This window comes from Psammomys obesus, unplaced genomic scaffold (genome assembly GCF_907164565.1).
Source record: "Psammomys obesus unplaced genomic scaffold, mPsaObe1.curated_primary_1811, whole genome shotgun sequence".
Taxonomy (NCBI): domain Eukaryota; kingdom Metazoa; phylum Chordata; class Mammalia; order Rodentia; family Muridae; genus Psammomys; species Psammomys obesus.
In genome coordinates, this window is record NW_026596079.1 from 3,289,130 (window position 1) to 3,316,153 (window position 27,024).

A 27,024-nucleotide genomic window follows, 5' to 3' on the forward strand; every position below is an offset into this window, starting at 1 on the left:
CCTTCTCCTTCTCCTTCTCCTTCTCCTTCTCCTTCTCCTTCTCCTTCCTTCTTCCTTCTTCCTTCTTCCTTCTTCCTTCTTCTTCTCATCTTAACAATGGGAGCGAGGGTTGTCTCTGACTCTTGCCTGCCTGCTTTTGGGGCCCTTTTCTTCTACTGGGTTGCCTCCTCCAGCCTTAATATGAGGGGAGGTGCCTAGTTTTATGGCAGCTTGATATGCCATATTTGGTTGATATCCTTGGGAGGCTTGCCCTTTTCTGAATGGAAATGAAGGAGGAGTGGATCTGAGGGAAAAGGGAGCTGGGAAGGAGGGACTCTACAGAGAGGAGGGACGTGAAATTGTGGTCAGGATGTAATAAAGAGAACATTTAAAAATTTAAAAAACTCAATCTTTTTAAAATGGGTGTTGCATGCATTGTTTCTAATGCAAATGGGATGAAGCTAGATGTGGATTCTGCCATTTCATCCAGCCTTATGCTGAAAGTGTCTTTGTAGGGCATCCTCTCCGAAGAATCTGCATCCACCCTGAGTTGTGTATATCTGTCCTTTTCTTAAGCCTGTTCCTCCCTTCCATCTCTCCTTCCTTCATGACTTAACTAACCTGTGCTTAAATCTGTATAGAAATTAAAACCAAGTCAGGAGGGCCTCACAGTCACTTATAACTCCAGTGCATCTGACATCTCTTCTGGTTTCCATGGGTACCTACGTACATGTAGCATACACTCAGACACCTATGCAGTTACATTTAAAAAAAAATCTTTAAAGGAAATTTGTTAAATGTTTATTTTAAAACCTTTGTAAATTGGGACTGGAAAGATGTCTTGTTGGTTAAGATCTCCTGCTGCTCTTCAGAGGATCTGAGTTCCATTCCCAGCACTCACATGGTAGTTCACCATCTGTAACTCTAGTACCAAGGGATCTGACACCTTCTTCTGGCCTCCAAGGATACTAGGCACATGATGTACAGAAATACACACATATGAAACATCCATCCATACACATTAAAAAAAAATTTTTTTTAAACTAAATCAGTAAATTGATTTCTGTTCTTACCTTTCTAATGTGTGTGTTTGCTTACTTACTGTTTATGGATCCTCTGACCTTAGCCTCTTGAGTGCTGAGATTATAGATATATGTCTGGATGATATATATATATATATATATATATATATATTTTAAGGTTCATTGTTATCCTAGTGATGTCTGGTCAGAGCATAGTCTAAGAAGTACCTTTGATGTGTTCAATGAGTTAAGACCAGCCCCACCACCCTATTTTGTTATGTAAGTGCATGAAGTATATGACAAAGTGGAGAGAATAGTATAATAACTGCTCAGGGCTCCACAATTTCCACTTAACATGATGTTCTGTTTGCTTCATGTCATCAGCTTTTCCAAGTTTTTCAGCCTGGCTTAAAAAGTTTTTTTTTTTTTTGGTCTGGGGTCTAGCTTAGAGAGATAGAGCCTAACCCTTTCTAAAGCCTGAGTTCCATGCACAGTATTTTCTGCACACATATACATGTGCATGTGTGTGCTTATTTTCTAGTCAGCTTTCTTGCCTGCATGAACTGGATGGTGTGTCTTTACAGAACATTGAAAGCAGCATAATAAAATATACAGCTGTCATAATGGCCTTGATGGTTTACTTTCATGGGTCTTTAATGTTTGCTTTCTGTTTGGAGGCTCCCTGTTCAGTAAGAACAAACAATATATAAATCTTTTTTGTTAAATTCTACTCAGTGATTTCTGTGTCTTAGGATTTTTACTTTTGATTTTTGCCTTAGTCTATTTTCAGTTTTAGATTTTTTTTTTTTTTTTTTTTTTGGTGCACAAATATTTTGCTGCATGGATGTATGTACAACATATGTACATGCCTGGTGCCTGAGGAAATCAAAAGAGGGTGTCGATTTTCTGAAATAACAGGTACGGATGGTCGTGAGCCTCTGTGTGGATGCTGGGGTTCAAACTTGAGTCCTTTTCAAGACCAGCCAGTGCTTTTAATGGCTGAGTCCTATCACCAGCTCTGGTTTGTATTTTCCATTTATCTCTTGCAAATTTTCTGTCTTTAAATTTTCAGCTTGTAAGTATCATTTTTAGCTTGTAAATATCACTTCTATCATTCACACAGCTAGATTTCTTAACTCCAGTTTGATAGTTTTTTTAAACTGGTAGATTTAATATTTGTTGTGTGTGTAAGCACAAGCACTTATCTTCATTTTTGGTGTTCTAGAATTTTGGGACAAAGCGCGCTTTTTGTTTGTTTGTTTTGTTTTTTGAGACATGTTTTCTCTGTATTGCCCTGGCTGCCTTGGACTTGTTTTATAGACCAGGCTGGCCTCAAACTCACAGTGACTCACCTGCCTCTGCCTACAGTGTTGGGATTAAAGGCTTGTGCCCATGCTCAGCTCAAAGCATGCTTTTTTAATTCTGTAGTTTCATGTTTTCACTGGAAAATGTCTGCGGCTATCTCTCCAATGTTTTCTAGGTATATCTTCCATAATTCCCCAGGGTCTCACTGTGTAGCCCTGGCTGTTCTGGAACTCAACAGAGATCCATCTGCCTCTGATTAAAGGGATGCATCACCATGCTCATATTCTGTTCTAATAGTTTTCCTGTTGGCCCTGTTGGTTCGATGTTTTGTGTTACTACTTGCTGTTTCCACTGCAAGCCTGGGCTCTATTAGTGGTGTCATCTATTTCTTCATTCTCAGTAACTTCTATATCCATTTGTGAATACTCAGTTTTATTTCCAGTGCCCTCCTTTTCCTTTGTGCAGCTGTCTTAGGATTCGTACTTAATACTAACCTTGTTATTCCAGGGTTGTTTTAAGTCTTCTGCTACTCTTGACTCCCACTTAGGCCCCCAACTAGTCCTAGATGGGGTGACTTGGGCTATAGGGTCTTCATTTCTGAAAATTTCAGTGGTGACTTCTGAGGAGATCAGAGAATGTCACCACACTGCCTCCCTCAGTTCCCAGCTCAGTGTCTAAATATCAAGTTTATTCATCTCACAATATACATAGCTTCAACCATGAATCTCAGTACAGGTTTCCATAGGGCTTTATGTGTACAGCCAGGGCATCCCAAAGACCTGCAAGTTGTATTAACTTTATCAAATCATCTTTATAATATCTTAGTCTGTTTTTAGACATTACTCATTATTTGTGTATGTGTGGACCTGTGTGTGTCTGCCTTCCTGTGTTTGTCAGGGTTTCACTTGCCCAGAGCCCAGGCTGGTTTTAAACTTGAGATCCTCCTGTTTCAGCTTCTAAGAAGCCAGAATTATAGACATGTACCACCATTGCTGTCTCTCTCCCCCCCACCCCCAAAGTAAGTTGGTTATAAGAATGTTTATTAGTTTATTTGTTGGTTTTGGCCTTTTGAGCTAGTCCCAAGCTGATGTTAGCTAAGAATGACACTGAATTGCAGATCCCCTTACCTCCATCTTCAGGTGCTGGGGTTACAAGGCAGTTGTACCCAGCCTTAGTTTTATCTTATATATAGTTTTTTGGTTGTAAAATTCTTTCTGTCATCGTGGGATCTTTTAAAAAAATTTCCTAATTTCTTGAAAGGTAGATTTATTCTGTTAATATTTTTAATTTAGTAGTTAATTTTCTCAGTGCCTCACAGATATTTATAGACACCTCACTTAGTTTTTATCTTCCACCGTTGTACTTCAGAGGCTGGTCTGTGCCCTAGAATGGTGTTAGCTAAGGAGATGCTGTGACTCCTGTCTGCCATGCCTGGCTTGCACAGTACCCATTCAGCTTTCCTCCCATCCAAGGGCCATTTGGTACTTCAGAGCCATTTACCGTTTATGTACTTTTTCAGTACAGAAAAAAAAGTGCATATTCAGAATATTACCTGTTCATTATTAGCTTCAACATCCTCTCTTTTTCCTTAAGAAGAAAGGTTATTAAATAGTCCGTTTACTTGATCAGATACTACTAGAAAAAAATTTAAAGATAAGTGTGGTAATTTATAGGATACCTCTCAATTTCACCACATTTCAAAAGAACGATTTTTGATTATGGTTAAAGTAATAAGATGAATATCCAACTGTAGGAACACACAATTTGGATACTTCTGATTTGTGTTTCTTTTTTCTTCACATAAACTAAAGATTTTATTACTTTTCCTTTTTGACATTCCAAGCATGATAGAACTGGGATGCCTTTGGGGGGGGGGGTTTGAAGGGTATGGTTTTTTGAGACAAGGTTTCTCTGTGTAGCCCTGTCTGTCCTGGAACTAGCTCTATAGACCAGGGTGGCCTCAAAACTGGATATCCGCCTGCTTCTGCCTCTGCCTCTGCTTCTGCTGGGATTAAAGGTATGTGCCACTACTGCCTGGCTTCAGTGCCTTTCTTTTGGCAGATGAACAGTAAACTAGTCGTGAGGGTCCAGCTTCACATTCCTTCACGTTCCTGATGAAAAGACTGGGTGGAAGTTAGATGGGCCTTCTGTGTCCATCTGAAAATGAGAGCCAAGAGGAGGAAGGCTGCTGCAGAAGGCACAGGCCTAGAGAAAAGAGTCACACTGCGAGTGGTAATGCACTGTTAAAATGCTGACTTCTGAGGTGGTGTAACTAAGCGTGGGATCCTTAACATCTCACTTTGCTGTTTCCGAGGAGAGGGAGCATTTAACCAGTCAGGATACTGACAAGTGCCTGGGTAAGGAGCTACTTAAAGGAGGAAAACCACTGAGGAAAATGTGGTCCTCCCTCTGCAGCATTTTACTTCTAACTTTTAAGTATTCTGCCTTATAAACCATTTTAATCATCTTTGCATGTAGTGTATTTTGCTATGTTGTTTTTGTTGTCTCTTTGCCTAGGCATCAACATAGGGTGCCTAGGTTCTTTATACTTAATAGAGTATCTGACTCAGATAAGCTTGTGATTTAACGATACCTAGGGTGGGGACCAGCACTCAGTACTGCACAAGTACTGAGGTCACCAATACTAGACAAGCCTGGACTTCAGCTCTCTCCATGTTCTTACCACCACCTATCCAGGTATTCCACTGTTTCCAGAGTCTCCTGGCTCACAGCACTTCTCACCACATCTGTAGCCTGGCCTCCAGCCAATCACGCCTCCTTCACCAAATAGGTGAACTAGTTAACAAAGCTCTTCTGACTGGAAGGGCTTCCAGGGTATTTGGGGGGGGGGGGGGGGGGACACCGATCTTTAGGGTTCTTAGTGAACAGGCACATTCTTAGCCATTGAACACAGTGGGAATGGGAAGCTTTACTTCTTCATCTAGGCTGCCCTAGAGCAACAGTAAGATCAGACCCAGAGTTCTGTGAAGATTTAGCCTCTCAATTAGGGTCTCTTGGCTGAGAACCACTGCAGAGAAGAATGCCTTTGAGAGTATACAGCATTTGACTTTATATAGTCAATAGTCAAGAAAGTGCTTACTTTCTTCTTTACCATTATGAGAGGCTGGCTTGGCCCCTGAACTGTGCCAGGGGTAGAATTGTTGAAGTTTAGTGTTAAAGTTCTTCACACAGGAAGACCCTGTGTCTTTTAAAGAGAAAACTTTCACATCCACCAATCATATTAGTCACAGCAGTTCTGAAAGGCGACTTACACACAGCCAGAGAGAAACAGCACATCATGGGTAGAGCAGTTCCTGGCAGGTAAAACCAGAAAACAGCACTCTGGAGCCAAGAAAGTCGCTTTTGGATGTGGTAAATTGGTTTAACAAGGAGTCCATTGATTTAGGCGCTGCCTTTTCAGGTTAAAGATTAATGAATTTAATTGGAAGGTCAACCACATGATTCCTGTAGTTTTGATTATGAAGGAATTGTGAAACAACTTTGTTTATTGATATTTCATATTCAGTTAGTTTTTCCCCGTAACTCTGAAAAAGATACCTGTACATTACCTGAACTTCGCTTTTCTCCTTGTTCCCTTCCTATTTTTTCATGATTTTCTGATCCCATGTCTTTAAAGGTACAATTTATCTTTCTGGAGCACAGTACCATCTAGTGGACAAACTGCTAGTCCAGCACTCAAAAATAGGTGGTAAATTTCAAAAGCAAGCCCAGCCTGTACTTTCTGATCTGTTTTTTGATCAAGTGTTCTGAGGTTTTTAATAATGATGGCAGGCCTGAATGTATAGCCCCAGTTACCAAACTTGATGTGATTTCTTAGCTTTTGAAATAGGAGTAATCACTTGATTTCTCCCCCACCCTTCTCCCATTTTGTGATATAGAGAAGATGAAATGTGATTAGAAAATGAATTCCTAAATTTTAGAAAGTCAAGGGGAGCCAGCACATTTTTAATCCCAGCACTCAAGAGGCAGAGGCAGGCAGATCTCTGAGTTTGAGGCTAGCCTATTCTACAGAAGGAGTTTCTGGACAGTTATGGCTACACCTTGTCTCCAAATAACATAAAAAGTCAGGAAGCAATCATCATTTTGGATAAATTGAAGGGTTTACTATTTACTGCTTTAGAGATGGTGTGAGCCTGGGAGAGATGGACCTAAATATGAGGTAAAGTCAAGTCTCATCCAGTAGCCAGCTTTATTTAGAATGTCAGACAGTTTATACTCTAAGGTTAAGAAGCACATGAGTAAAGTGTCCTGTCACAAGGAGAAGCTGCATATGATGGACACCTGCACATGGGAAGAACAGGATTTACCATAGAGGCATGTAAACAGATAACAATGGCCAGTTGTAATAAATAGTCTATGCTAAACGAATTTCTATCTGCTATACCTGAGAGGGGCACAAAAACACTTTGCAAAAACAATTCCATCTTTGTGACGACACTGAGGTCATAAGACTCTTGTCTTATATTCTTCCAAGCACTCAGAACAACTCCATTCTTTGACTGTATTCCAACAGTTTATGTCTTAATTAGGACAGTTGGTTTCTCTAAAATACAGTTATCTAGCAGGAACTAATGTGTATAAGGATAACCTCTATGCCACACCTGAGAAAGAACAGTTTTATCATATGCTGCCATTTGCAGCGAAACAGTATTTCAAAGGGACTTCAACAGTTGAGGGGAAAGAACCAAAGATTTCTGTTGAAATGAATTGTAATCATGTTTTTGTGCATAGCAACAAAATAATTTATCCATCTTCTACCATGAATATGCTGATGGGTTAGAGCTTGTTAATAGTTTCCTGAACTACTTCCTGAACAGCAGAAGAATACGTAAACTACTTTTATGTTCTTTCAAGTATGTTATTATTGATTGATGCTGTTATTTGTTAATATGCTTCTTTTTATATTTCAGAAAAGATGTTGGTTTAAAGCGATTTTTTCCTAAGAGTTTACTGGATTCTGTCAAGGTAATTAGAGTCTGCTTTATCATAATCAAATAGGAAGCTCTGCTTGTATCCCTTTCCTACTGAAAACTTACCTTTGGGGAAGTGAAACGGTACATTTCCCTTAACATGGTAAAGCTGCAGTGGCAAAAGCTGACTGTATGAGGTCATGTTAATGTCAGGCAAGTCAATTTTCACAGAGTCAGCCTTTCTCCATAGTACCACAGTTTTACTTGATGATTGCAAGTAATAACCACCTAAGTGCAAAGCTAGAAATAGTCCATGCTGCAGCCCTGTAGCCAAAGTTTATAAAGTCACAAATATTTTGATACACAGAAGAAAAGGAATACAGTTTTAAAGAATCATAGTGAGTCATGAGCACTGTGTATGTATATTGCTGTATCCCTACATGAGTGTCTTGTGTGTGCGTTTTCATGGCTGGGTCCTTGTGTATCACTGTGTCTTGTGTCTGTGTGTGTATGCACACATCACTGGGTTCTTTGTGTGGTTTTTTTTTTTTGTGTGTGTGTGTGTGTATAATACTAGGTCTGGGGTGTGTATGTGTGTGTGTACATCACTAGGTCTGGGGTGTGTTTGTGTATGTGTATACACCGTTTGGTCTGAGGTGTGGTGTGTGTTCACTGGATCTGGTATATGCATATGTGCTACATTCTCTGTGTGTTTGTGTCACTGTTACCTGTGTGCATGTTTGCATTACTGGCACTTTACATGTATACATTCTAATGGTTAATCTCTGTTACTACTGTGTGGTTTTCTGATGGTAACTTTGGAAGTAGCTTCCATGTAGTCTTATTCCAGCATGGCTATCATTGGAGACAAAGAGGGGATCTCTGTGTGCTGTTTCCTATCCAGTCCAGAGCACACCTCCAAAGACCTGGTTACAGTGGGAGAACATAAGAGTTTAGAACCCAAGAAGGGTTCTATTTGCCAGCGTCACAGTGTGGGTCATGACCTCTTAGTTCTACAGGGAATCTTTTGGAGGAATGGTGTTAACATGTAACAGATAAACATATGTCTGTATCAACACAATACCTGTCAGGTAGCAGTTCATAAGCAACAGCAATTATTGCCTTTATGTTTTATTATTACAAAGGTATTTTTTCTATATTCTATTACCTAAGGCCTACCGAGATAAATCATGCATACTAAATAACGTTCTATTCTGGTTCAGGAAATTGACCCCACAGCCAAACTGTCTTGTAAGAGTCCTGGCATCAGTGTAAATCACCTGTGACTTTGGATAAGTGACTGACTGACTGACTGTCAGTTTTCACACCTGTGATATAGATAACATCAGCTTCTGACACATACTGTCTTTGTGAAGAGCCAGTGAGCATTTTCAGAAGATGAGCTCTCTAGATGTGTCTAGCATGAGAGGATGCCTCACATGCTGGATGCCTCACATGCTACCAAGCGTTGTGAAAAAACTGAGTAATATATTTCTTGTTGCATGACTCCACTCACAGCCATAGGCTTCTTTTCTTGCCAGTAGAGCTCAACTCTGTTCTCTGAATATGGTCAGTGCTGGCCAGTGGGCTAGCAGGTCACTGTATTGGCACTGTTTGTTAAATGCAATCTGTGACAAAGCCCTGTGTCCACACCTGGGCGCCGCCTACTTCGAGGCCCATCCATGTGGTGCCTTGAGCTCTATCCTCCTTTCCCTTCCTGGAAGTTGATAGCATGCTGCCTTCTACACACAGTTCTTGGTGATATCATAGGAAAAATAAATGTAGAGTTCTGCAAGTACAGTAGGTCTTAAGGAGAGCAATAAGAAAGTATACCCTTTATAGTATTTTGGGCTCTTTTTAGGGATACTTCTGCACTTTTCCATAGAGTTTCTGCTCTATTAATGAAGCACTAGAAACAGGTTTTTGGGACTCCAGCTCTTTCGGGTGCCTATATGTTACAGAGCCCACTCCTGAAAGTGTGGTAGAGGCTGGGAATACAAATATAGAAGATGTTCTCCTCTCTACAAGTTGGCTTAGATTTGGTAGAAAGAGGACCGGGCTTTAAATCAAGGTTTGCAACTTTATGGGAGGGAGTTGGAAGATGGTAGCTGTGTTCCATGGGAGTGTTGACAGTCTTCTGGAACAGGAAGAGCTTCTGTTTATCTGGATTGTTAACTGTGAAGACCACAAAGACATGGGGAAGACATCCCCTTACTCCATCTTGAGACAGTTCAGAAATAGGAGGGCTATGGAGTTATTAAAACAAGATAAACCACAATGTCTACAACTTGTTATTGCTATTGGTTGGAGATGCTCTAGCCAGCATTCATTTAATGGCTGAATTTTATGTATCAGTGATTCTCAACTGAAGAAGCCTTTGGTGGCTTCCAAAAATTGCTGTCTCCTCAGATTTTCACGTATAAAAATATCATAGGTATGACTGCTGTCTATGGAGTCCAAGACACTATTTTAGGTTTACAAACAATCATTATACTCAAAATAGGGACATAAGTACAGTCTATGAGTGAGTGCCTGTGTGAAGCAGATGCTCATGGAAGCTCAGTGGAGCCTGCCCCAGTCTGGGTTCTCTTGCTCGGGCCTCCCTCTTCTTTATGCCTTTTCAGAGATGGAATACATGTCCCTTGTCTTAGACCCTACTTGATATCTAAGGTGCATGCTTTTATTTCTGAATTTGTAATTTTGTAGTTACTGACTTGTTTGTTTTTGCCTTCATATACTATATTTTAACCCAATGAGTTTGTCTAGCACCAGGTATATAGCACATTTGATAGATCCTATTTAAATGAAAGAATGAAAAATGAACAGCAACTTGAAAAACAAAATTGGAGAAGAGTCCAGAGAGAGGGTTATCTGCCCTGCTGCTGCCATACTCTTCAGGCCTTTCCCAGCTTTGTCCATCTTGGCCTCTTTTGCCCTCCTCTACTCCAGCATGCTTTTCTCTGGGATCTTGAGTTGTATCTGGCAGTGTGGTGAGGGCTCAGCCCTGATTATGATTTGAGTTGAGTAGAGTCAGTGTGTGATCTCTATGGGTTTAAGTGCTGGGACAAGAGGCCTACAACCTTTTTTTTTTTTTAAATTAATTAAAGTTTATTCACTTTGTATTCCAACTGTAGCCCCCTCAACCATTCCCTCCCAATCCTACCCCCCTCCCTCTTCTCCACCCATCCCCTTTCCCCAGTCCACTGATAGGGGAGGTCCTCCTTCCCTTCCATCTGATCCTAGCCTATCAGGTCTCATCAGGAGTGGCTGCATTGTCTTTCTCTGTGGCCTGGTAAGGCTGCCCTCCCCCTCAGGGGGTGGTGATCAAAGAGTAGCCTCTGAGTTCATGTCAGAGACCCCCTGTTCCCCTTACTAGAGAACCCACTTGGATACTGAACTGCCATGGCCTACATCTGTGCAGGGGTTCTAGGTTATCTCCATGAATGGTCCTTGATTAGAGTATCTGTCTCAGAAAAGATTCCTGTGCCCAGTTTTTTATGTTTTGTTTTGTTTTTTGGTTCTCCTTGCGCACAAGGAAATCATGAAATTTGCATGCAAATGGTGGGAACTAGAAAAGATAGAAAAGATCATCCTGAGTGAGGTATCTCAAAAGCAAAAAGACACACATGGTCTATACTCACTGATAAGTGGATATTAAACATATAATATAGGATAATCATACTAAAATCTGTACACCTAAAGAAGCTAATCAAAAAGGAGGATCCTGAGTAAGATGCTCAATCCTCATTTAGAAAGGCAAATGGGATTGACATCAGAAGAGGGATCAAAGAGGGCACAGGACAGGACCTTACCACAAAGGGACTCTGAAAGACTCTACCCTGCAGGGTATTAAAGCAGATGCTGAGGCTCATAGCCAAACTTTGGGCAGAGTGCAGCGAGTATTATGAAAGAGGCCTACATCTTTCACAGTAGGGGATAAGGAGAGCCAGATAGCAATCTGCAAGACAGATTGAAAGCCAAAAAACAAAACAAAACAAAACAAAGAAGTAGAAAGAGTGGTCAAGAAAGATGTGAGGGGCAGTGGTTATGCTTAGATAGCTGCAGACGGCTAAAGGACTTAGGGATTTATAGGACGCTGATTCAGACTAGACATTTGAATATAAGGAGAGCTAATTTTTAGCCATCATTAGATATCAACAGCTGCACCAGACTCACTTATGAAGATTTTGAGAACCATTTTCTTACATGCTCTCTTCAAAAAAGTTTTTACATTTATTCACTTAGTTTGTGTACATGTATACGTGTGTTTGTGTGTGTGTGTGTGTACACATGAATTCATGCTTGTGCATATTTGAGCATCCCCACAGGACACAACATAGAAATAACAATACCATTTGTGGGATTGACTCCTTTTGCCATGTTAGACCTGGGCATCAAGTTGTCAAGTTATCAGGCTTGTGATCCTCTTGGTCATAGTGTTTCATCACAATAGTGACACTAACTAAAAGCAACTTAAGAAGGAAAGGGTTTATTTAGCTAACATATCCTGATAACAGTTCATTGAGGGAAACAACAACTTAACCTGGCCAGGAACCTGGAGGTTCTTAATTGAGGTTTCCTGCTCTCAGATGACCTAGTTGTTGCAAGGTGACATAAAACTATCCAGCACAGTAAGTACCTTTACCAACCAAAACGTCTCACAGCCCTTTTTATTGAAAAGAATAATTTTAATTCTTTCTAATTTAAATAATATTTGTTTCTTAAATAGCTTTAATTAGTAGAGGCTGTGGCTTTAGACAAAGATTTCTTCCCATTTTACATAAATTCCCTTGACAGCCCAGGCAGACTTCTGTGGACTTTGTATTGCTGTAGAGCTGTTCCTATAAGCTGTACAATACCTGTTACACACAGTAGGTGTAGACAGCCCCTCCTTCAGAAAGAACCACAAGAAATACATATCTGAGCTCTTTGTTTTGGCATTAGTTATATTGAATGGCTAAGTTTATTAATGTTAGTTTTTTCATAAGCAAGCGATGTTTGTATATTTTTCTCTTGAAGTCACTTTGTTTTACTTCCCTTAGATTTAAATTTCTAGAATATTGTAGTTAACATTCTCGTTGAATGGTTGAAAGATTGCCATACTCTGGTAGAACTAGTCTGATCTGTGATGTTTCCAAGAACAGATAACAGGCAGTACATGCCTTGTGTGCTGAGAATAACGGACAAGGTTTCTTAACATTTCAGACTCTAGTTATATTAGTAAACTCAAGGTCAGGGGCACTCTATAGTTCTTATTAATCCTCATCAAAGGTATCAAGGTTATGAGTGATGAAGGGGCAAGCAGACACTCCATTGAGGAGCCTAGCAACATGAATGTGTATACAATTTGAATAGGAATTAAGTGAATTGTGTCACAGTGATGAGGGAACAAGAATGAGGAAATTGTTCCTGCCATCTTAACAGCTGTATGATAGCTCTAAACCTCGGTAGCAAATCAGAACAGTCAAACCGTAACGTATTGCCATAGTACTCACAAGAGAAATCTAATTTCAAAACTACTAATGTTGAAAATCTTAAAGGATCTGTCCAATTCCCAGGTGATAAGATGGCTTCTTAGAACACCATTAAGAGACTTGAGTTAGCACCAGGCATAGTGGCTCACACCAATGACCTCGTTACTTGGGAGGCTGAGGTAGGAGGATCTCAAGTTCAAAACAGCCCAGGCATATATTAAGACTGTCTCAAAACTATGTAAGCAAACAATAATAATATAACCTTAATTTTAAAAATTAAAATAGTGACCATTTTCATTTCAGCATGGCTTGACATGATAAGTAATTTTCCAGGGTATTGTTGGCTTTTGCATATACTGGGACCTCTTGAGGGAACCAAAAGAAGTAAAAGCTGACTTCTGCTTGACGTACTTGCCCTTGAGTCCAGGCCTTTTAGATAGAAGGGACACTGTGTCCACTACTGATGTGTTTGTACTTAGCCTGGGTTGTGCTATGTTATTCTTCAGTATGTATTCTGCCTTTCATTGTTTTACAGCAAAATTTCTTTAGCTTTACATGCACACTTATATGAAAAGCCATAGTAATCTGTGTGGCTAGCAGCATCTAATGGGAGATGATTTATTAGATTAATAGGACTGAAGAGCAGCAGTTCTTGGTGATATATCTTAATGATATTCTTGTACATTCATTTGCTCTCTCCATGGTTTCACACAGAAGTGTGCTTAGGTAGATGACTTGAGTTCTTAATCTGACAGGTAGTTTTTGACAGTGTCTTAGTCAAGGCCAGAAAGCACTAGAGGTTCAAACACTGTTATCTGTGTGGTGCATTTTTATAGTTGGGCCCTACTGCCCTTGCACACATTTACTTCTTTTAGTTCAAGCCTGATCCAAAGCCAGAACTAATTCTTCTCTGATGAGCCGGAACTTTCCTGTTCCCCTTCTGCTTCACTCCCATCCGAGCTCCAGTGTTGTTAAACTAGGTAGCTGTCAGTGTCTGGCTATCTCCTCTTCATTCCTTTCTGTTCATCTGATTGGTAGGTGCTATGTCTGTAACTACCTGAGCTGATGGCTGCCCTGTCTTGAACTCCAGATTTACTCAGCTGTCTACTTGATGGTCTATGTTGGAAACATTAGGCTGGTGCTGAATTAGTACTGTTGTATTGTCTTCACTAATGGCTTCTCCTTTAGTTCAATCCAAACACCAGGTCATTCTAGGTCCCTCTTGTCATCCATAGTGTCATTCTTCTTGCCTTTTGGTTGGTTGGTTGGTTGGTTGGTTGGTTGGCCTACAGTAGTGTGACCAGATGTGGTTTTTTGCTTTATATTGTCTCACTTGCCGCCTCTTATGCCCGAGAGCACAGTGAACATCTAAAACTGGTCACATGACCTCTGTGACCTTATACAGCCTGTTCTTTCAGCTCATGATCAGTTGTCTTTCTGGTATCTTGTTCTTTGTTCTTCTTAGCCTCCCACTCGTTTTCATTTCAATAGCTGCACACTTCATCATGTAGGCTCATTCATCTCCTCTTGTCCCAGCTCCCTGTCTGCAATGTCTCCTCTTATTCCCAAGTCTTATGCTTCACCGTTGTGATTCTACTCGAGGAAGCTGTGCCCACCTCCTTTCCCTTCATCTGCCTCAGCTGCTACAACTCTGTCTGGGCCTTAGCTGCTCAGCTTCCTCCTCACTCTGAAGATTCAGTCGATCCCCTAGCTCTCTGACCTTGGTCCACCAAAATCCTGGCTTTCATTTCTTCTGAGGGTTGTGTTAGCCACCATTCATCTCCACCCCCAACTCTATCACCTTGTGTGATGGGTCCACTTGGATTCTGATGTCTCCTGATGTTCATCCAACCTTTGCCTGCCACATGATTTCCAGTTTTTGCCCTATTAGTTTAATACCAGTTCCTGCCTACATCAGCTTACCTTTCCAAAATAAAATCAGAGTCTGACCACCTTGTAATCATTTTCTGCGTCTGTACCTACATACACTGTTGGCTTCTTGTTTGAGTTAGTGGGAACCCTCCAACTTAGGTTTTTTTTTTTTTTTTTTTTTTTTTTTTTTTTTTTTTTTCCTCCCTACTGTTTTGGCATCCCTGACAAAACCTACATTAAGTGCTACTCCTTCACGCAAAGTTACCCAAGGAAGTATATCTAGTCAGCGTTAGCAGGATAGAAGCCAAGTTAGACCTCAGTGTAGGGTTACTGTTTCCTTGCCTTTGGTATCTCACACACTGAAGATCAGGATCTTGCTCCCTGAAGCCCTTGCACCATTCTCAGGTATTCATGTGTGAAGACAACATTCTAATGAGTAACAGGAACAGAAGCCAGTGGTGTCCATGCAAGGTAAAACATTGTATGTAGTGGTGTTTTCCTTCTATCAAGCCACAGTGAGAGCTCTCTTCTAAAAGCTTCTGTTTTGTGCACACAGAGTGACTGTTCTCTTTTTTTAGTAGCAGTAAGATAGGATTTCAGCCTCCCTAAACTAGTTCTATAAAGTGGTTTATAGGCTTAATAGGATATTGGTTGTGAAAGTATACACCACAATTTGTATTGTGTTGAAAATGGTTTTTAAGAGCCTCCTCATTGCTAAATGTCTTTAATCTTTCTAAAGAATAGTGTTCTGAAATTTCACTTTTTAGATCCAAGAACAAGAAACTTTTAAAGTTAATTATCCATGCACTTGCAAAACGGTATTAGAACATGTGAATGCCTATGTGTGCCTTCACCCTTTCTTCTGGTCCACATACCCCTGTGTTACATGGTTTAATGGCAGTGTGCCACATGTTTAATATGCATGCTCTTGCCTTAAGCTTCTATTGAAGGAATAATGTTCTGTGTTGTTAAACTATACCCTCCAAACTGGTCACAGGGCAAAGTTTATTAATGTGGGTTTTTCAGCAATTAATGTTCTAGTTATTTGGCAAGTGGGTTTTTGTAGTAATGTAAGTGGTATGAATATGATTACAGTTTTTTCTCTTGGTTGACTTAAAAACATTTTTCTCTAACTTCATCATTCAGGCCAAAACACTAAGAAAACTGATCCAGCAAACATTTAGGCAGTTTGCCAACCTTAACAGAGAAGAAAGCATCCTGAAATTCTTTGAGATTCTTTCGCCAGTGTACAGATTTGACAAAGAGTGTTTTAAGTGTGCCCTTGGGGTAAGTGTGAGACCTTGGAATTTGTGGACTAGTCTAGTTTTTTCTTAGTATGTGTGCCTACATTTCTGATTAAAGGAAAATTAATTTGTCGTAGTTCTTAACAACAACAAAATACTGTTTTGACACTTAACATAGGAAAACTGGAAGAAAGTGTATTAATTAGACAATAAAATAATCGTTTAAATAGTGTGCCTGTATTCATAAATAGGTGATTTTTATTCAGGTGTGCAATTTGATTAGCTGGTCTCCAAGGGCTAGAGAAAACAGTGTCTTCCCAGATTCAAGAGTGATCACAGTTAGTCTTGTCCAGGCTTAGTAGATCCTGTGTCAATGAAGTTCTAAATATTTTATTTATTTAGATTAGATTACTAGCAAACTGAGTCTTCTCCCAACCCAAGTCCTTTGATATATTCATGGCTCCATATCTAATATCTTCTTTTTTTTTTTTCCTCCCCCCCTCCCCCCTTCTGGTACCTTTGTTCTCACGTGTTTGATCTTCCAAAGTCAAGCTGGATTATTTCTGTGGAACTGGCAATTGGCCCAGAAGAAGGAATCAGTTACCTGACAGACAAGGGCTGCAATGTAAGTTGGCTCCTGGGAGGACTCATGGATTTGGTTGTGGGCAGAGAGGAATGAAGCTGAGGACTGGACAGGGCATTTGCATGAAAGACTCTGTTCTGCATGGAAATGTCTTCATGGTCTTGCTCAGGTTGGGTGTGGGGAGATACTTAAAGTTAAGTTTATTGCCTTTGGAATTTTTTAGTCTTGAAGGGAAATGAACCAGACAAATTAGGTGGGTGAGTAAAAACTGGTGGGCTGTTCCAGCTTACCTTGTGAGGCCTTTTTTATTGTTGTTGCAATTTTGAGGATCAAATCTAGGAGCTTGCATACTCTAGGCAGGCACTCTGTGCTGACCTACACTGCAATTTTTCTTTATAAAACTAGCTTCTAGATGTGGTTTTAGTGTATTTGTACTGATGTCCTACATTTAAAGTAATCTTTCTCTTCAAATAATCTTTATAATCTAATTATAGAAAATATATATCGTATTTTTAAATTCTGATTTTCTAGTTACTTTTACTTACCTCATTGAGGAAAGATGCTGACCAGAGAGAAATATCAGGTTGTTCCATCACTATGTGCCCCTGTTATGTGCTTCAGCAAATGCCGCTGAGCGTGTGCTTGTGCCAGGTGCTAGCCAGGGGCTTGCAAGGAAGGGCAAATAGACTGCAGCTCTTTGGTGGAGTTGACAGTCTGCCATGTGTAAAATCTGCGCCACATGATGATGAGGACAGGGTGAGTTGCAAGGCCGGCCAGGGTTATAGTGTTGAGGATTGAGCCTGTCTTTGATCAGGCAGTTGGGTTCTAAGGTCTTCCTTGGTGGCTTACACTACTAGCAGATGTGCTTTTTCACTGGTATGGGTTTCTGGTCACAAGTTTGTACTTGTGCTTTTCACATATACTCCTTGCTGTCTATTCCCACTCTGCTTTGCCTCTGCTCTACAGTCCTTTCTCCTTAGCAGTTCCTGTTCCCAGTGTGCCTGCATATAAGTGACCAGTAACTGTTCTGTTCTTTTTTCCTTATACGTATCTGTTGGATGGAAATGAGTCTTAGCAAGCACATATTTTGCCTCTTGTGCATCTTGCCTGTGAATCTGCCTTCTAGTCCACCTGGCATTGATGGCCTTCTGGGACCAAATGGGAGTGTCTCAGTCGCCAGACATCCCAATTTCTGCCCCACGACCATGTTGAAACAAGTGTGTGGTTTTTTTTTTTTGTTTGTTTGTTTGTTTGTTTGTTTCTTCATTTACTTTTGCATGTCAGTAGGTAGGTACATGTGCCCATGTATGTGCATGCAGAGGCCAGTGGAGGTCATCTTTCTCTGTCATTTTTCTCCTTAACTTCCTGAGACAGGGTCTTTTACTGAACCTGTAGCTCATTGGCTAGGCTGACTAGTCTCTTGCACACCCAGGGTCATCCTGCCTTGTCTATTCCTCCTCCTCTGCAAGTAATGAAATTACAGGCATGCATGGCCATACCTAGCCTTTTCCTGTGGGTTTTGGGGATTTGAGGTCAGGTCTACAGCAAGCAGTCTTAGCCACTGCACCATCTCCTCAGAGCCCAGAAATGGTGTTCTTTCATGTATTTTTAAAAACTGTTGTTTTCTCTCTGGTGGAAGAGATGCCAAGTAATAGAACTACTGAATGCATGCAAAGCATTAAGCATTTTAATTTGAAAAGAAGTTGCCAGTTTGCCCCTCAGAAAAGCTGAGAAACTTCTGTCCTTGACAGTGTGGGCAAGTGGTTTTCCTACTAGATTCCACCATTTTTATGGCTCTTATAATTTTTCTGTTTTATTATGTTTTTGTTTTGGTGCAATTATTGCTGTTTTGAGACAGGGTCTCACTTTGTATCCCAGGCTGGCCTTTACTTAACACTTACTGTGTAACCAACCTAGGCCATCCTCACACTCAGTGGAAATTTTGTCTTTGACTACCTAAGAACTGAAATCACAGGCTTAAGCTATCATGGCTGGCTTAATTTTTACATTTGAATACATTGGAAGCATGTTTGTTCTTCTCTCAATGTAAAGCAAACATCCTGGGAATGGAAACTGTTCTCCTATCTTGTTCTGGCTCTTTGTATTCACTGCTTTGCGATTTGTCTCCTCACAGGTCCAGGAATCTGAAATGTGGTAGTTCAGAAATTTTTTTTTTTTTTTTTAAACTGTGTAGCCCAGGCTGGCCTGGAACTCGTGATCCTCCTGCCTCTGCCTCCTTCAGCAAATCCTACCGGTGTGCGCCACCACAACCGGCTCAGAAAAATTTTTGATAAATTGTGTTAAATAGAAATTTAGCCTTTCTTTTCATCAAAAGATGGGATAAAAGCCAGGTATTTGTAATAAATGTTTTTGCTAAAAGCTTCTTAGCTTAAGACTATAGAATGATTAGAAATAGGAAAAAACCACAGCCAGCATAACTAAGATTCCCAGCTGGTCAGTGACTGGATGAAGGCCACATTGTGCTACCAGCTGGCAATACCATTCTGTACTTTTCATCTGTTAATGGTTGAATGAAAACTGAGGGGGCAGGACAGATTTCAGGGCAGATGCAGGAACAGCACTGACAGCAATTCGGCAGCAGGAGCGCTCAGTCCACTGGGATGAAGTATAAATGGCTTGGCCTTTCAGAAAGCTTGACAGTGTTCAGTCGGCTGTGACTTAATGAGTTTTAGTCATAGCCCTTAGATTTGATTTGTAGTCATTTTTTTTTCTTGGACAATTTTTCTTTATTATTTTGCATTTATGTTTTCTATCTCTAGTGTTGTACATAGTTCAAGATGGAGAGACTTCTCCCCATTTTGTCCAGAGGTGAAGATGAAAAATGGGGTTTAGAAAGCTCAAAAGGCCTTATTTTTATCTTTGAGTGCATTACAAAGCTGCTAGCATCTTGACACTGACTTTATAACTTTTGGGGTCATTCTTTCATATCTGTGCCTGTATCTTTTTTTTTTTTTTTGTGAAGTAGTGATGCTTACAGCTATATGGAGAAGTGAAGACATTGAAAAATTGAGATTCTTATCTTCTGCCCTTATACAGTATAAGCCTATAGAAAATGGTTGTCTTTGTTGATAGGTTTCTGCCATTGTTGTACATATTGCAAATGATCAGCAAAGTATGGCAGCACAGATATTCATGTGATCTAACCTGTTTACTCCTGACTGGGCTATTACTTTTGTCATCTGCTTCTTGTTCTCCTGTTCTGCTGCACTGATGCCAGTGTCTCTTTCTGGTCTAACACACTGCTAAACTGATTGTTGGTTTGATATCTTGCTCAGTAGATTCTCTTTTGATGGATTTTGTATAGCATTCTCCTTAGGCCTTTTTTCTTGAGTCTTTTTTTTTTTTTTTTTTTTTTTCTCAGTCATTTAGTGTTTCAGAACCAAACTTTAATCCACCAGTGGAAAGTATGTCATTAGAGCTTGGCTTGTGCATCAGGGCCTTACCTAGCACTGCACCTCCACCACTGTGTACACACAGTGTATCTTTATGCAGTACAGTCCTCATTAGGCTTTAATAACATGCCTTTGATGTTTTAAATTGTAATCCCAGTGACACAGGAGAGACTTGAATCACTAATATTGATGCTGTATAGGATTTATTAATAAACTTGCTTAGAAAATGTTAAGTATACAACATTGCATTTATCTAAAGGAGCACTGCCTCCGGTCCAATTGGAAGATAAGTGGTACACTTATCAGAATTGTTGGAAACTGTAAGAAAAAACATTTTGTGCCATTATTGACATTTAGGCTTACTGAGAAAGTTTCTTCTAATGTTTGTTCACCAAAATTGGCCTCAGATTAGACTCTGTTTCCATAACAAAAGGAGACCACCCTGATTTACAACCAGCCATTAGGTACATCCCCATCTCAAGTCTGAGTCAAAGAGGCAGCACAGGGTCACGGCCACCATTAAGTCCTGGTCTGCTGTTAAGTCAAGTTTCTTGTGTCTTTTCAGGAAAAGCATAATTCTGCCAGGTAGGCAAGGTGACCCTGGGTAACATTATTTGAGGGGGAAAACCCACTAGTATGCATAAGAAATAATTTTGGCGATATCTTTGCTGTGTAAATCTCCCATCTGCCCAAGTAGCCAGTACTGTAGTTGCCTATCTCTTTTAAAATTGTTCAAAGTGTAACTTGGGCCCGTGACTTGAAAAACATTTAAGGATGACAGCATATGTGTAATGTGTAAGTCTACGGCCTATATATAAGTTGGTAATTTTTTCTGTTTGAGGCCAGTTTCCCTTTGGCATTAGCCAGAACCGTTTGTGTACTATTATTCAAGAGCATTTCCTTATTTTTCCTGAGTGTGTAGAGTGAATTCTTACTGGGAAGGCATATTTCTATAATGCTAACAGTTGGAAAATGAAGGCAGGTATGAGAACTCTTAGTTGGAGGCCAGGCAGGGCTACTTCGTCAATAAACAAACAAAAAGGACTTTTGGTCTTCTGCTTAGATTTCATTGCGAGTAGCTCCTATTATCATGTCAAGGACCTTGTATCCTGTTCTTCTGCCCTCTGCTTATAGCTCCTGTTGTAAATTATGTGAACACGTGTGCCAGTAATAAGCCATCAATTCCTTATAGTGCTATATTGCTCTGTAAATGCTTACATACTATGTTTTTAACTTGTATAATTTTTTTCAACTAAGTATTTGCTCTCATTGAGAATTCCACCAGGCTTCTTAAAATGGGCAACTGGTTTATAGTGATGGTTCATTTCTGCTTTTTTCAGCTTCTATGGAAGCTGAATTTTCTCTTACCTCCTCATTTACTTGGGTCCTGTTACCACAATCAGGCATGCCCAAACCTGGAAGGAAGCCCAAGGGCTACTGCATGACTTTGACCAGAGGAAAGTATCTGACAGGGCAAGGCTCTCATGGTCCGGACTAGAAATAGTTATGTAACAGCTAGCAGAGCCCAGCCTGAGGCTCTTCCATGGCCTAAGAACTCTTGTCTTTCCTTCCAAAGCCCACACACCTAGCGGACTTCAACCAAGTGCAGACCATCCAGTACTCAAACAGTGAAGACAAAGACAGGAAAGGAATGCTACAACTCAAAATTGCTGGCGCCCCTGAGGTAAGGGACTTGCTTTTAAAAATTTGACCCAGGCGTGGTATGGTGGTATACACTTTTAATCCCAGCACCAGGGAGGCAGAGTCAAGTTGATCTCTGTGAGTTCAAGGCCAGCCTGATCTACAAAGAGAGTCCAGGACAGCTTGGACTACTATACAGAGAAGGGGGGGGGGGATATCAAAATATATTGTCTAAAATTAAAAAAAATAAAATAAAACATTTTTTTTTTTTTAAGTTAAATAAGCCTGCTCTATGGGGTAGTATAGAAATGACTTCTCTAGGGTAAGGCTTCAGTGTTCATGAGTAATCAGAGTCACCATTTTCTCATGTTTAAAGATTAAAATAGGGGTTAAACATCTTGAAGATAGGAAAGGATTAGATTTTAAAACCTAGGACTATTGCTGTGAGTATAATCAGAGACCACTCTGAATCACCAGAGAAGTCATTTAGAATTGTGTGTGCTCTCCTTTAATCCCAGCACTTGGGAGGCAGAAAAGGCTGGATCTCTGTGAATTCAAGGCCAGCCTGTTTTACAGAGGTAGTTTCAGGACAGCCAGAGCCACATGGAGAAATCCTGTATTAGGATAGGGGTTGGGGAGGATTATGTGCGCTGTGAGTGTTGCTGTTCCTGGACAGTGTTGAAAGATTCTCTGGGCAGTCATTGTGATAATAGCACCTACAACAGTGTGATAAAAACAGGTAGGCAGGGCATGTGGCACATGGCCCACTGCTATAATTCCAACCCAGCTCTCAGGCATCAGAGCAAGACTCCATGTCTAAACACCAATTAAAAAAAAAAAAAGAAAAGAAACAAAGTAATAATAAATGGTAGAAGAAAGAAGTGTTCAGTGACACAAGACTCTGGGCTCCAGACAGCGCATATTGAAGATCAGGTGGAGCCATTGTGCAGGCAACTTTGCCTATGGCTCAACTCTCCTCACTAGGCTACTCCACCAGCATCCTGCCTGTGATTCCAAGTCACTGACACCTGTTGGAGGATATTTGATTACACTGTGAACCCCAAGATTATGTTATTTACTGGAAAAAAAACTATTTCTAGTTGTGGTATGCCTCAGACTTCTCACACTCCTTTAATCCAAGAGCTTTCTGCATGAATATTGTAAATAGGATTAAATAAAGTCAACCGAAGGTCAAGAGGTGGAGCAAGCAGCCAGCTGATAGGAAGTGAGCACATGATTATTAAGAAATAAAAAACCACATAGAAGAAGAGAAAGTCAGCAAGACAGACACACAGGAGTAGAAGGGAGGGACATTCAGTTTGAAAGAGGTTGTTTCAGATGGCAACATAGAAGAGGGCCATTGCTTCTGGGATTTTGGCTGAGGAAGAAGGTCAGCTGAGTACTTTCTCTGCCTTTCTGAGCTAGCAGGCTTTAATCCCAGCATCAGGCTCCCAAGTCTTCATTGGTAAAATCTAAAGATTGGGATTTTGTTAAAAGCAACAGGCATCTGAAGTTGACATCTAGAAACTACTTACAGATTAGCAGATCCTAGCCTGGAGTATAGAAAACTTGTTGCAAATTTCAGTTTCCTGGAGAGATCCCAGTGCATTACTCAAACTGCTCTTTCCCTTTGCTGTACCACAAGCAATGATAGGAATTTGTAAGTGAGAGAAGCAAGCCATTCATTTAGAACAAGTGCAAACAGCCATGTGAACCAGGACACACTTGGCTGTGAAAATAAAATACAACCTTTGTTGTCTTCAGGTAACACTTAGAGATAGATTACGGTTTACTTCATATGAGAATGGTTTTTAAGCCTCTAGGCTAATGTGCTATGAATACAGAAAGATTAAAATTTTTATCAATTTTCTCTAATGATAGAAAATTAAGATATGATTGATAAAAGTTTATTGTACATTGGTCTCTGGAGTAAGCTGTGCTTTAACTTGTTATCTGAATTTTTAGAGTGTGCCCATGGGGCCAGACATTCTGAAGAACATGTTTTTGCTAATTTTTTTTTTGTAGAAGTAAGCCTCAGTTTCAGTGCTTTTTATCTTATGCTCTGAGTATGTCTTCTGTCACACATCCCAGAAATGATGTCCTTAAATACCACACTTCCTTTTTTCACTTAAATCTGCCAACTGTTTCATTTCTTCTCCTCTGTTTTCAAGTGTATGTATGCAGAATTGTGATGTCATAGTGCAGCTGTCCCTTTGATTACTGGAAAGAACAATAATGCCTCTTTCTTGTTCTTTCCCGTTAGCCTCTGACAGTGACGGCACCGTCCCTAACCATTGCAGAGAACATGGCCGACCTGATCGATGGATACTGCCGCCTGGTAAATGGAGCCACTCAATCCTTCATCATCAGACCCCAGAAAGGTAAGGTTCTATTTTCATTCTTGCTGCACTGGTAGACAAGCTTACCCCAACAGCCAGTTATGACCTTGATAACTGTAAATGTGAAGGCCAGATGTGTTGTAGTGACCTAGATGCTTGTTTTTCTAGGGACAGTGATCCATGCCATAGTCCACAGACTTGAAGCTGAGCTGAAGTACACTATGACAGTACAGGGCTTTGCATAACCCTTAGAATAGCTCCTGAGTTACCATTGGCTCTTTCAGCTCTAGAGATGATCTTCCTAGTTCTTTTTCAAGTGTCCCTTATAGTTCACATTGAAGTTTCTATCCTCTTGGTGTTTTTTTTTTTTTCTGCATTTGAAAAGCTTAGAGTAGGTGAAGAACAAAATAAATTTGATGTCATGATATGAAATTAAAGATTTGAGTGAATAAAAATATCTTAGAAATGAGACTCAAGTCTCCCCATGAAGGAAAGATTTATAAGTATAGTGAAAGTGGATACTGAGGATATGGATTGCTGAAGCAGTCTTTGAAAACATTCCACGTAGATCAGTGTAATGCAGGAGAGCCTGGGCTTTGGTGTCGTACTTGCTTGTACAGTATGCTGTGTGTCCTGCCATGGACTGTATTTACTCTTCCTATCCTAGGCTAGTTAGTTTTCTTCCCTTACCATATAGCACCCTAAGAGCTAGTTCAAGGGTCAGGTACCCTGGAGGTGATAAAGGAAGGGTGAACAGTCTGTGGCAATGTGCTCTGAGGGGCTCAAAAACATAAGAGGGCCAAGCAGAGTGCAGTTTCCAGAAAGATCCCTGTAAGGGATGAAGGTGGAACTAGATTATAAGAGAGAGACGTTTATGATGAATTCTGCAGCTACACACATTGTGCCATTGTGTGTCCTGCATAGTTTCTTGGTGTTACTGGAAAACCATTTTATGAAAAGCAGAATATTCAGGCCTTTGACAAGGCACCCTTTGATCTTAAGAGCTCCTTAATCCTTAAGTCATTTGGGAAGACTGTCTTTTATCAGCTTGTGAACACAACATCCATTTATGTTTGTTATGAGTTTTGGATAGAAACCCATAATAACCTAAAATAGAATCAGTGTAATGTCTTGGCTGTAAAGGACTAAACACCAAAATAAGGTTTCTCCTCCTTCCTGAACTTACCTGCATACTCTCTTAAAGGAGTCCAAAGAGCCGCTTATATCTCCTTTTTTTTCTTCCCAGAAGGTGAACGGGCATTACCATCAATACCAAAGTAAGTACTCCTTTGTGCATTTTCTTACTCGGTTTTGTTAGAAACTTTATGAAAATCATTAGGCTGATTTGTTTTCCTGAAAAATTAAATTTCCTACGTATATTCAAGGACCTAGAATGCATATTTGCAAACATGAATCAAATAAGTTGTTCAGTTATATATGAAATGTAGATATAATCGAGAAGTTTTAAAATTAGTTTACTCCTTATATCAAGTCTAGTAAGGGATCTAAACATGGGCATGGTAATAATGAGCTTAGACATTTACTTCACGGTGTCATCACTATTTTAGAAATGTGAAAATAGGCATTATTCTCTTTTATAATTAGGAAAATGAAGGAGAGGTAGTTGGTGGTTTACTATTCGTGTTACAAATTTTATAAGCATTATGTTGATCTTTAATTTAATTAAATAACTCAAATAGTAATGCAAAAAATTACTCCTGTAATCCTAGTCAGCATGCAGGAAGCAGGGCCCAATGTATGGAGGTAAAAATCTAGCTGTTCAGATAAACAGATGACTGAACAGTAGAAGCTATTAATTCTCACACACTTACAAAGCAGTGGAGATGTGGAAGCCTGGGACAAAGAGAGCTAAACCTGGGCTTGTGTTCATTCTGTCCTGTGTCCACTTTTCTGTAATCACATTTTCAGTCTCTCCTTGCTAGATGCATATGATAATCTGCTTTAGAGCCTCCTGCCATTGCTCTCCTGTTCTTCACAATTAGCATCACCTGCCAGGGCTATCCCAGCAGTATTGAGCACCCCAGGCCCTCTCAGACCCAGAGTTGTATTGGAATCAGAAAAGTATGACTTACTACAGAACAGAGAAGAATCTAAGTGGAGTCCAAGGAAGCCAAGGAGTAATTTGGCAAGAGCCCCACAGGACACAGTGAGATCCTATGAAGTAAGAAGTGGCAGGGTGTGTAAAGGCTTGTTCATGAGGACTTGGTGCTAAGGTATTTAGGTATGTTCCACCTGTCAACTCTAGTCTGCATGCCTTCTGAGTCCACCTATGTACTTCAGCCCCTCATCAAACTGTCCTAAATAAAGCTCTTTTCTGACATATGGCCCTGCAGAGCCTACCAGATTTGCTGACACTTCTAGCCTCTCAGTTTTGCTGTTCCTCACATTCTCTTCTGCTAAATTATAGTTGTTCAGTTTCTTTCCCTTTCAGGCCTTTCTCAGTGTTCCTTCTGCATGACGTCCTGATTTCTTGCCTCAGCCCCACTCATCCCAGCTTTCTTCTACATCACTTTTGGAAACACAGGCCTCTGAACCAGGAGGGCATACTATTTCATTTTCCTGTAACATCTGGTCAGCATGTAGCCACACTTTGGAAAATAGCCTCTTAGCCTGTTCTCATCCTCTTGACAGTTAGTTCTGATAGCCACATCCTATGGGGTCATGCTTGTGAGAGTGAGCAGGAACTGGAGAAGCAGTTTTCTCTCAGCTTGGGGCAGTGAGCTTCACAGTCTGCTCTGTGTGCTTCTTTGGGGCAATAGCTTGTGCTTTCTTAGCTGGAAAAATGTAAGGAATCATTTTGATCTGACCATATAGGAGTTATAAACGTGAGTGTAAAATGTGAGCAAAGGAGGCATGAGTTAAAAGTTATTAACAGATACCACAAAAACCAAATCAGTTTATCAAATATCAAGAGGATGGGATTTCCACAGACCTTACAGGAACCAGACTCTGTTATTGCATTTAACACAGTAGTGACAAAAGGCAATCAGGTGAGAAAGCTGATGCGCAGGGATCTCGTGTTCTGGCTGTCGAATAAGAAGCAAGTGTAAAAGAATCTTTTATTCGCCAAATGTAATTATTGTCTCCAAGGCTTGCTCCCTTCGCCTGCTAACCTAGGCCTAGTCCTGGAAGCTTCTACTCTCCTTATAATCTTCTGTAGGCCTAGAATGTTTTCAGCCTGTGAGACTTACTGCTAAATA

The 27,024-nt window shown here is 40.3% G+C and overlaps 1 protein-coding gene across 17 annotated transcripts in view; it reads left to right on the plus strand.

Annotated features, from left to right (window-relative positions):
• The window catches only part of Ptk2 (protein tyrosine kinase 2), a 152,490-nt gene that overhangs the window by 36,487 nt on the left and 88,979 nt on the right, over positions 1–27,024 (plus strand). For 15 of the 17 annotated variants that reach the window (XM_055626593.1, XM_055626585.1, XM_055626584.1 and 12 more), the window contains exons 7-12: positions 7,238–7,292; positions 15,730–15,870; positions 16,375–16,452; positions 21,400–21,507; positions 23,728–23,845; positions 25,050–25,080. In XM_055626593.1, the coding sequence (XP_055482568.1) occupies positions 7,238–7,292; positions 15,730–15,870; positions 16,375–16,452; positions 21,400–21,507; positions 23,728–23,845; positions 25,050–25,080 (531 nt within the window). The remainder of the gene's footprint in view (positions 1–7,237; positions 7,293–15,729; positions 15,871–16,374; positions 16,453–21,399; positions 21,508–23,727; positions 23,846–25,049; positions 25,081–27,024) is intronic. The other 2 variants (XM_055626589.1, XM_055626592.1) reach the window with 1 other exon arrangement.